The sequence below is a fragment of the Ascaphus truei genome, chromosome 5 (genome assembly GCF_040206685.1).
Source record: "Ascaphus truei isolate aAscTru1 chromosome 5, aAscTru1.hap1, whole genome shotgun sequence".
Lineage (NCBI taxonomy): Eukaryota > Metazoa > Chordata > Amphibia > Anura > Ascaphidae > Ascaphus > Ascaphus truei.
Window position 1 is genome coordinate 461044 of NC_134487.1, and position 10766 is coordinate 471809.

General features: G+C 48.2%; 1 protein-coding gene across 5 annotated transcripts in view; it reads left to right on the forward strand.

Annotated features, from left to right (window-relative positions):
- The window catches only part of LOC142494775 (uncharacterized), a 98650-nt gene that overhangs the window by 71074 nt on the left and 16810 nt on the right, over positions 1-10766 (forward strand). For 2 of the 5 annotated variants that reach the window (XM_075599216.1, XM_075599215.1), the window contains exon 5: positions 1690-2190. The exons of 1 other annotated variant lie outside the window; for it this stretch is intronic. In XM_075599216.1, the coding sequence (XP_075455331.1) occupies positions 1690-2190 (501 nt within the window). Of the gene's footprint in view, positions 1-1689; positions 2191-4373; positions 5242-10766 lie in introns of those variants that run through there. 2 more of the 5 variants (XM_075599219.1, XM_075599217.1) reach the window with 2 other exon arrangements.

The window sequence follows — 10766 nt, forward strand, 5'->3', positions numbered from 1 at the left end:
CTCCACAATTATGTGAGAGACTGATAAAGTCATACAGAAAATGATTACTTAAAGTTATTGCTGCTAAAGGTGGTTCTACAAGCTATTGAATCATAAGGTATACTTAGTTTTTCACACATGGCTTCTCCATTTTGACTTTATTTTTGTAAAATAAATCATGACACGGTGTAATATGTCATGTGTTGTTGTTCATCTGACGTTGTATTTACCTAATTTTAAGACCTGCTAAGGAACAGATGATTGTTATTATGTCCTGATATGTAAAACCATAGAATTCAAAGAGGGTGTACTCTCTTTTTCACACCACTGTAGTTAAACCCTTTGGCCAAAGTGTTGTAAGCCTACTAACACAGCACAGCATGACCAGTAAGCAGGTCCTGACACTATCTGTGAAATTCTCAATTACTTCTGCTAGAGGGAGAACGATCTTGGTGGTCTGTCCTGCACAGGTACATGGAAAAACCGGCTACTTAAAAAGTGGGGAGGGGTGAGCTTAAACCCTTGGAGGATTTAGAGATTACTGGGATTGTGTGTTTATTCATTTTAATTTTCAACTCGTATCAGTTGTTTGGATTTTAGTGGCCTCTCCTCCCAGGTTTAAGCTCACGTCAAGTTAAATTAGGGGAAAGGCCAACAGAATTAAATTCTTACAATCAATGTTGGTGTCAGCTCTTTACCAAGCATTAACTTTATTATATTTTCTCTCTCTACACCCTCTACTAAGCGAGATACAAGGTTTAAGGTGAAGTCAACAGAAAAGCAGCATAGATATATCTATGTAGGATACTTAATTATGTATAATTTTAATTATGTGCTTCATTAACTCTGTCCTATACAGACGCCAGTCCGAGCTCTGCGTTAGGCCTGCACGCACACAGCGCGGCATAGACACAGCCAGTCATGGCGCGGTATGCACATCGTTAGTCGGGGCGTGACCTGCAGTCACAGGGCGGCGTAGGACCTGCAGTCACAGGGCGGCGTAGGACCTGCAGTCACATGGCGGCGTAGGACCTGCAGTCACAGGGCGGCGTAGGACATGCGGTATAGAATCAGGAGCTGCACAGATGAGAAATAAATTTAATTCCCAAGTGTAAAATAGGCACACCTGAGCCTAAATATACCATTTAGTGCAAATACTGCACCGACACACTTTATTCGAGCAAATACCCGGTATGTACCTGGCAGATACCTGGAATGCGCCACTCCTCACCTCTGACAAGCCCCGTTGCATTTGCTTTCCCAGCCTGGGTTCATGCCTGGCTGATGGGCGGCTGATCTGTTAAATGATAATGATTAGGATTTAATAGGCTGCAATGCTTCGCGTGTCTACCAGATGGCATAAATTCATGAATTGTAATGCAGTATATATATATATACTGTGCAGTATTGCAGCCAGCGGGAATAAAATGCTTCAATCCCTGCTTGGAAAATAACTCAATGCACTCGGGCAGAAAACAGTCACAAACCTCAATACACCCGGGTATACCCGAATTCGTGGGACTAGCCAAGCTCGAATAAAGTGTGTCGCCAGTGTATACCTAATTTGGAGCTCTGGAGGGCTTCATATCTTCTGTTATTATTACAATCTTAAGACATTTTGGCTGCTTTCCTCCTGGTCATTTTCATCTCATGTTTGAATGGTACAATGAGCAATGAGCAAATTATGTAATGTGATGTCCTTTCTTCCAGCTGATGGTGGGTCTCTGAGTAGAACTAAGGATGATGAGTCTCTCGTTCATCCTATTTCTCTAGACTTCGAGACAGTGGATATCTCTAAATCCTTTAATGTGGAAGAAAACTATAACAATCATCACCGTCTCTATAAGGTTGACCCTGATGGCGTCTCAAACAAAACCAGCCCAGATGGAATGGGAAATGGTGAATGCGTAATAGACGTCAAGGAAGAATCCGATCAAACGGACAGGAGCATCCAAAGCGGAGCGAAGCGCTATCTGTGCATTGACTGTGGGAAAAACTTCACTCGCAAGTCATCCCTCATTGTACATCAGAGAATCCACACAGGGGAGAAACTCTACATGTGCACAGAGTGTGGGAGGAGGTTTGGTCTCAAGTCCTCTCTCGTCAGACACCTGAGAACCCACACAGGACAGGCACTCAATATTTGCTCTGACTGTGGCATATATTTCAGTCGGTATTCTGACCTTTTGCTGCACCTGGAAATCCATAATGGTGAGTGGCCTTTTTATTTCCTCTCTGCGTGATAAAGATGTTTCCATGTCATTCTTCCTCTTAGAACAGACATGGGAGAAGAAAAGCAGTAATGGCAAATCTTACCATACTGCAAATCTGACATAGAAACCGATCTTACTCACCTGGAATAAGTCTGATTTAATTAGGGTTAAACTTTCCTTTTGATATAAATATTACCAGATTATTGTACCAGTTTAGATTTCCCAGTGTCCCCCTGTACTCCTTTACACTCTGAGCATATTATCATACTGGGCTTTGTAACAGTGTCCCGTTAGAGATCACTAAAGCCATGTAACATTAAGATATTACCAGTAGAAGTGAAACATGGGCCTGATGTGTTCTGCCTGGGGTTGCAAGAAGTAGTGTTCAGAAGTCTATTAATGAGAAATTACATCAACTTAGACTTGAGATGAGCTGCTACATCACCAGCCATCAAATTAGATAACCTGTGCTAAACTCACTAGATTGTGAGGCTCAGGCCAGGTGCTACAGTCACTATCTTGTAGGGTCAGGCCAGGATGGTTGCTAGACTCGGGCTAAGATGAGTTAGAGCAGGGGAGCGCAATCTTCTTTTTTCCCTGCTCACCTTGCTTCAGACGTCAAGTGACGCTGCTTTGCCATGGCGACGCGTGACCATTAGCGTCTGAAACAAGGTGAGTAGAATTTTACAGAGGCCCTGCAGCTCCCCCGGCATTAATTTTAAATGTATTTGGGAAGCGTGCGGGGGCCTCTGTAAGCCCCGCGCCCCCGGGTTTGAGGACAATGTGCAGGCAGAGTTTGAGGCAGGAATCAGGCCCATGCTCTCTCAGACAGGAAGCAGCTCTGCACCACACCAGGGGATGGGATAAATATAGTAACTGTATTCTATGCAGATTTAAACACTCGGAGTACAGAGGTTGGTGAGGGGCCAGGGACCTGCCTGGTATGATGATTGTGTATCTATTCCAGCGGTGCGCAAACGTTTTAAGCTGCAGCCCCCTTCCTGGGAGCCGCAGCGTTCGAACCCCCCTCTCCCAATGTCTCCGTGTCAAATGAAGTTGCGGGCCATGTGACGTCATGTGACGCGTGTTGCCATGGCGACGTGTCACGGAAGACCCGGCTGGCAGCAGGTAAGTGAGTTACAGAGGCCTCACGCCTCCCCCGACATTTAATTTAAATGCCGTGGGGAAGAGCGCAGGGCCTCTGTTAACGCCCCCGCCCCCCTAGAATTCCCCCCCCCCCTGGGGGGCGTGCCCCCCAGTTTGCGCACCGCTAATCTATTCAACATGTAACTGTTTTGTATATATTCTATGCTGGGTGGATTTGTCATGCGATTTCTATCTACCTGTCATTGTTTACCCTCTTTATTCTTGTTGTTTTCTTTTTTCCACCATCCACCTTCCCCTTTTTTTTCATCATCCCTTTCCTTCGTTTTTTTTTCTTAATTTCTTTTAATAACGACATTAAAGATATTTATTTATTCAAATTGTCACTATATGTACATGTTCAGCGTTGTTCTTATAGGAATGGTATGACACTTCTATACCTTGACATAGGATGTATTGTATTTTATTGCAATGTTTGTTTGTAATGGTGATATCGTGTCTATATGAGGAAAGAGAGGGAATGCCACATCTTCCCCAAATTCCCATTGATTATCTCTGGTTGACCCCCACTGTGCGGGGGGTAGATCAAGACAGACGCCACACCTGAATGTGAACTCCGAATGAAGCACTGTGAGGACTCAGGGGTCACGTCGGTCGCAGCGTGACCTCCCCTCACCTCTGTCCACTCCCGTGGCTGTTTGGCTCCCTCCGCCCCCGTCCTCCCCGTCAGGCTGCTGCTGCCGTTGCTTCTGTGCTCGGCTGCCTGCCGTTGCTTCTGCGCGCGCATCCCTTGCTGTTACGGAACACATTCCAGCACCAGCTAATTTATTCACTGCTCTCGCAGTGAAGCCACACCTCCCTCCCACATGCTGGTTACTAGGTAACCCTAAACCTTATCACCTGGCAGCCTATTATGGAAACCAATCCTGGACTGCTCCTAGGGCTCCTCCAGGCCTGCCTCCGTTAACCATTGGTCAGCCACAGTACTTAATGCCTGTTCTGCCTCTCTCACATCGCTCGACATAGTCTCTGCTACAGACGTCTATTCTGGCTCTCCCTTTGTCTTTGTGCATTCAGGTTTCGACCCGGCTTGGCGGACGAACTTACCTGGCTCTGGATCCCGGCTCCCTCTTGACCCTGCAGCTTCTTCCATCCCTCGACCTCAGCTTGGACCTCGACCTTCCGGATCTCTCTCTCCCCGACTTTTGGCTAACGGCAAACACTTCGCTTCTTCAGTACCGGTACCGGCAAGTATTGCTACACCTGTTCACATCTGGCCTGGCAACGCCAAAACACCACACTCCGGACACGCTCCTTCTGCTGCGGGTGCGTGCACATATACGTCCCCACCTCAGTATAAGGGACGAGTCTGGTCTGCGGGCAGCACCGGCGTAATATTATGTCGAGCCCACAAGACGCAGACCAGACTGACATGGCCTCCATGATGACGGCCATGTATCAACAAGTCCATGCCCTAACTGACCAAATGGATCTCCTCACTAAACAGGTACAGGACGTTTCTTTTCAGGCACCACCTGGGACCGCACCGCCACTGTCGCCAGAACCGGGTACTGCCGCGACTTCCGGCCCGAAGATCCCGGCACCTAAATCGTATGCAGGGGATCCACACGCCTGTCGCGGTTTTCTAAATCAGTGCGAGATCCAGTTTGAGATGGCTCCACAGCAGTACTCCACTGGTCGCAAGAAAGTGGCATATGTGTACAGCCTGCTTCCAGGGAAAGCACTGGCATGGGCCTCCCCAATTTGGGAACTCCGTCCCGATATCACCCGTGATTACGCAGCCTTTAGACGAGACTTTCGACAGGTCTTCGATACCCCCGCACGCCAAGAAACTGCCTCTGACTCTTTGCTTGAACTTTCCCAGGGACGTCGTTCCGTGGCCCAGTACGCCTTGGAGTTCAGAACCATAGCAGCTGAGACACGATGGGGCTAGGAGGCTTTAGTTTCAGTCTTCTGGCGAGGCTTAACGGATTCCGTCAAGGACGAGCTCGCCTCACAACCCAGGCCAGGGCTTCTGGAGGAACTCATCTCCCAGGCCAATCGAGTGGATCAGCGCCTTCAGGTACGTCGCCTCCAACGCCAGCTTCCCCGATTTACACCCTTCCGTGCTCCTTTTCAGAGATTCTCTCCAACCACAGGACCTGCCGTTACCTTACTACCTGCTTTGGAACTTCCCAAAAAATTGACCATTCCTGTCTCTCTCTCGGGTCCTACCTTCCGTACCTCCACTTCGGCATTTATCGATTCCGGCGCGGGAGGAAATTTCAATGACCAAGCTTTCTCTGAAAAGAACCAGATTCCACTCGTTAGGAAGAAGTCTCCCGTTGCCTTGGTCGGGATTGACGAGCTTCCGCTCACCCCGGCATATATTTCCTTGGAGACTTGCCCCATCAACCTTTCCTCTCATTCACACAAGGAGACCTTGGCCTTTGATGTAATCCACGCCCCTGGTACTCCGGTCACTCTCGGCTTACCCTGGTTACAGAAGCACAATCCTCTCATCAACTGGACATCCGACGATCCTATTGCTTGGAGGTCGAGGTCGGAGGAGCCGTTTCCACCAGCCGTACTTCCGCCTCGACTGCTGGCCAATGCATCCAACCCTAGGGGAGGATTGCCCGCTCCGTATGCTGCTTTTCTGGATGTCTTCTGCAATACCCAATCCGAACTACTACCTCCTCACAGATCTTACGATTGTCCTATAGACTTGGTACCTGGATACACATTGCCCAAATCCTACCCCCTCTCTCTTCCTGAGATGGAAGCCATGAACGAATATATCCGTGAGAACCTTAAACGGGGCTTTATTCGGCACTCCAATTCACCCGCAGGAGCTGGATTCTTCTTCGTCAAGAAAAAGGACAGTACTCTCAGACCGTGTATTGATTACCGGGGACTGAACCGCATCACGGTGAAGAACCGTTACCCACTTCCTGTCATTTCTGAATTATTTGACAGACTTCAAGGTGCTAACGTGTTCTCCAAGCTTGACCTTTGCGGGGTGTATAATCTCATTCGCATCCGGGAGGGCGACGAATGGAAGACTGCCTTCAACACCCGTAGCGGCCACTACGAGTATCTCGTGATGCCTTTCGGATTATGCAACGCTCCTGCGGTTTTTCAGGACTTTATCAACGACGTCTTTCGGGATGTCCTTAATCAGTTTGGAATTGTTTATTTGGATGACAATCTTATCTTTTCCAAGAATCTACAGGACCATATCATCCATACCAAGTTTGTACTCTCCCGTCTCCGAGAGAACCGTTTGTTTGCCAAGATGGAGAAATGTCTCTTTCACCAGTCTACCACCTCTTTTCTGTGATATATTATTTCCAACACGGGATTGGCCATGGATCCTGAGAAACTTAAAGCCGTAATCGATTGGCCGCAACCTAACTCCCTCAAGTCTATTCAGCGGTTTCTAGGCTTTTCCAATTATTACCGGAAGTTTATTCGTAACTTCTCCACAATCATCGCCCCGATCACAGCACTGACCCAGAAAGGAGCTGATCCTTCGTCTTGGTCTCCTGAGGCAGTCATAGCTTTTGAAACACTAAAACAAGCTTTTGTCTCAGCTCCCATTCTTCGACACCCGGACACCAATTTTTCTTTCACCCTAGAGGTAGACGCTTCAGACTGTGGGGCCGGCGCTGTCCTATCCCAAAAGTTTTCTCCCCAGGATAAATTTCACCCTTGCGGTTTTTTCTCGAAGAAATTTTCCCCAGCTGAGAGGAACTATGATGTGGGCAATAGAGAACTTTTGGCCGTCAAGTTGGCACTTCAGGAATGGAGACATCTGTTGGAGGGGTCAAAAGAGCCGTTCACTATTCTCACGGACCACAAAAATCTTTTATACATCGAGAATGCCCGTCGCTTAGGCCCCCGCCAAGCCCGCTGGTCGTTATTTTTCTCCAGGTTTAATTTTATTTTGTCTTACATTCCCGGCACTAAAAACGTCAAGGCGGATGCTCTCTCTAGACAATATTCTTCTGATGAGAGACCAGAGAAAACTTCAGAGTCTATCCTTCCCAAACAAAAAATCCTCGCGGTCGCTACATTCAAAAATCTTGAGAGGATCATCAAGTCTCAAAGCCACCTTCCTAGCGATCTTGAGATCCCGAAGGATACCTTATACGTGGAGGCCAAGTTTATTCCAGAGATTCTGGAATGGGGACATGCTTCCCGTTCGGCAGGACACCCAGGCTACAAGAAGACTTTGGATCTCATCCATCGTACCTTTTGGTGGCCCAATATGGCCAAATCCATTCTTGAGTTTACCCGGGCCTGTCCGGTATGTGCACGCAACAAGATTCCTCGCCAGAGACCCCATGGTCTTCTTTTGCCCTTATCCATCCCGGAACGCCCCTGGTCCCACATATCCATGGATTTTATTGTCGAATTGCCTAGGTCGAATGGCATGAACACTATTCTAGTAGTCGTGGATCGGTTTTCCAAAATGGCACACTTTATTCCTCTCAAAGGATTACCCTCCTCACCCGCCCTAGCCGATATTTTCTCCAAAGAAATTTTCCGGATCCATGGCATACCCACGTCCATCGTATCGGATCGTGGCTCTCAATTTGTTTCCAGATTCTGGAGATCCTTCACAAGAAGACTGGGCATTGCTTCCTCCTTCTATTCGGGTTATCACCCTCCGTCTAATGGACAGACCGAGAGGGTCAATCAATCTCTCGAAGTATTTAAGGTGCTTCGTCTCTGACTCCCAGGATGATTGGACAGAATTGCTTTCCTGGGCTGAGAATGCCTTTAATTCCACCAGGAATGAATCCACTGGGGAGACACCTTTCTTCATTAATTACGACTATCACTCGGCTTGCCTACCTATTTCCAAGATCTCCTCTGGAGTTCCAGCTGTGGATGAACACATCTCCCTCCTACAGGACTCTTGGGCCAGATTTCAATCTGCACTTCAAAGGGCCTCCCTGTCTTCTAAAGTCCAGGCTGACCGCCGTCGCCGACCTGCACCCAACTACAAACCAGGGGACAAGGTTTGGTTGTCTACTAGAAATATCCGCCTCAAAACCACTTCCTCCAAATTGGCTCCTAGGTTTCTGGGGCCATTTCCTATCATGGAGCAGATCAACCCGGTGGCTTTCCATCTTCAACTACCCCCAAGCATGCGAATTCCTAATGTTTTCCATACATCACTTCTCAAACCGTTCATCTCTAGCCCTCTATTCCCGGACCACACTCTTAAACCAGATCCTGTGATCATACAGGGCAACGAAGAGTACGAGGTCCAGACCATACTAGATTCCCGTTTCTCCAGAGGGAAAGTCCATTTCTTGGTTCATTGGAAGGGTTTCGGACCCGAGGAGAGGTCTTGGGTACCTCTTAGTGACATCCACGCACCAGGACTTCTTAAAAGCTTCCGGAAGAAGTTTCCATCCAAGCCATGGAAGGATCGTCCTGAGGCCGACCCTGAAGGGGGGGGGGGGTACTGTGAGGACTCGGGGGTCACGTCGGTTGCAGCGTGACCTCACCTCTGTCCACTCCCGTGGCTGTGTGGCTCCCTCCTCGCCCGGCCTCCCTGCTGAGGGGACTCCCCCGTCCTCCCCGTCAGGCTGCTGCTGCCGTTGCTTCTGTGCTCGGCTGCCTGCCGTTGCTTCTGCGCGCGCATCCCTTGCTGTTACGGAACACATTCCAGCACCAGCTAATTTATTCACTGCTCTCGCAGTGAAGCCACACCTCCCTCCCACACGCTGGTTACTAGTTAACCCTAAACCTTATCACCTGGCAGCCTATTATGGAAACCAATCCTGGACTGCTCCTAGGGCTCCTCCAGGCCTGCCTCTGTTAACCATTGGTCAGCCACAGTACTTAATGCCTGTTCTGCCTCTCTCACATCGCTCGGCATAGTCTCTGCTACAGACGTCTATTCTGGCTCTCCCTTTGTCTTTGTGCATTCAGGTTTCGACCCGGCTTGGCGGACGATCTTACCTGGCTCTCGATCCCGGCTCCCTCTTGACCCTGCAGCTTCTTCCATCCCTCGACCTCAGCTTGGACCTCGACCTTCCGGATCTCTCTCTCCCTGACTTTTGGCTAACGGCAAACACTTCGCTTCTTCAGTACCGGTACCGGCAAGTATTGCTACACCTGTTCACATCTCGCCTGGCAACGCCAAAACACCACACTCCGGACACGCTCCTTCTGCTGCGGGTGCGTGCACATATACGTCCCCACCTTAGTATAAGGGACGAGTCTGGTCTGCGGGCAGCACCGGCGTAACAAGCACAAACTGTGCAAAACGCGTAGCGGCCACGCTGCACCCCAGATGTACTTGTCTGGTGTCTCATACAGCTCTTCAGTCAGCTACAACAGAGCCAACCACATCGGAATCGACAATGCCGACATAACCAGGAAGTGCCGGTGCTTTGAATTCTCAGCACTAATTTCATCCCAGCGCGCGGGAATACGACATTTCTGAGCGGTGGACTTTCCTCGTCATTTCTAGCAGAGGTTACAGGTTACATTTGTACACAATTGCACATGTTGTTTTTGCACATATATTATTGTATTATGTTTTTAATATATATATATATATATAATCAAAAAATAAATAGATGATACCGTTCTGTGGCTAACGAAATGCTTTTATTTGTGCGAGCTTTCGAGATACAGTGATCTCTTCTTCCGGCGATGTTACAATGAATGAAGCAAGCAAAAGCTAGATTATAAATAGTGTCTATTGGAATGTTATCTGTGCTGGTCCTTCCCCCGGTGTGGATGTGTTTTATGGCTGGAGATGTCAAAAGGTTCCTGAAAGCAAGTGATGAAAGAGTGTGTATGTGTATCAGTGTGAATTAACATGAATGGAGAGCCCACAGTATATACAGTGCTTTACAAAAGGTGTGTGGGGAGTGGGAGCGGATATAAATGGTGTGGGTGGGTGTGGAGATGTGAGAATTAGTAGCATAACTAAAAGTGTGTGTGTGGATACTATGTGGTCCCTATTGGTGTATAGGGATGGAAAAACAAGGAGTAAAAGTATGTGTGAGAGACAGCTGTGTGTGCATACATATAGCACAGTATGTACAGACATGGCCTATAGCGCTCATGGGAAGAGAGTTCACTTGTGTCAGTAATGACTCATAAAATTTCGATCTCTGTTTAGGCCACTGCTAAGTGTCCCGAACAGTTGCATAAATTTGTATTCATGCAACCGTCTCTCTTTCGGTGTTTTAAGATTACCTTTGAGTATGGCAACCCTCAGATCGTTCATCTTATGGCCAGAGTCAGAGAAATGTTCGCCAACAGGACTGTCTTTTGTTCCGCGTGTGATGCTGTGGCGGTGCAGGTTCACCACAGCATCACACACAGTGTTCGACAAATCACCCAAAAATCTACTCGCCGAACCAAAAAATCTACTCGCCGAACCAAAAAATCTACTCGCCACCTAGTCCCGCCCCCAACCCCGCTTTAAAATAA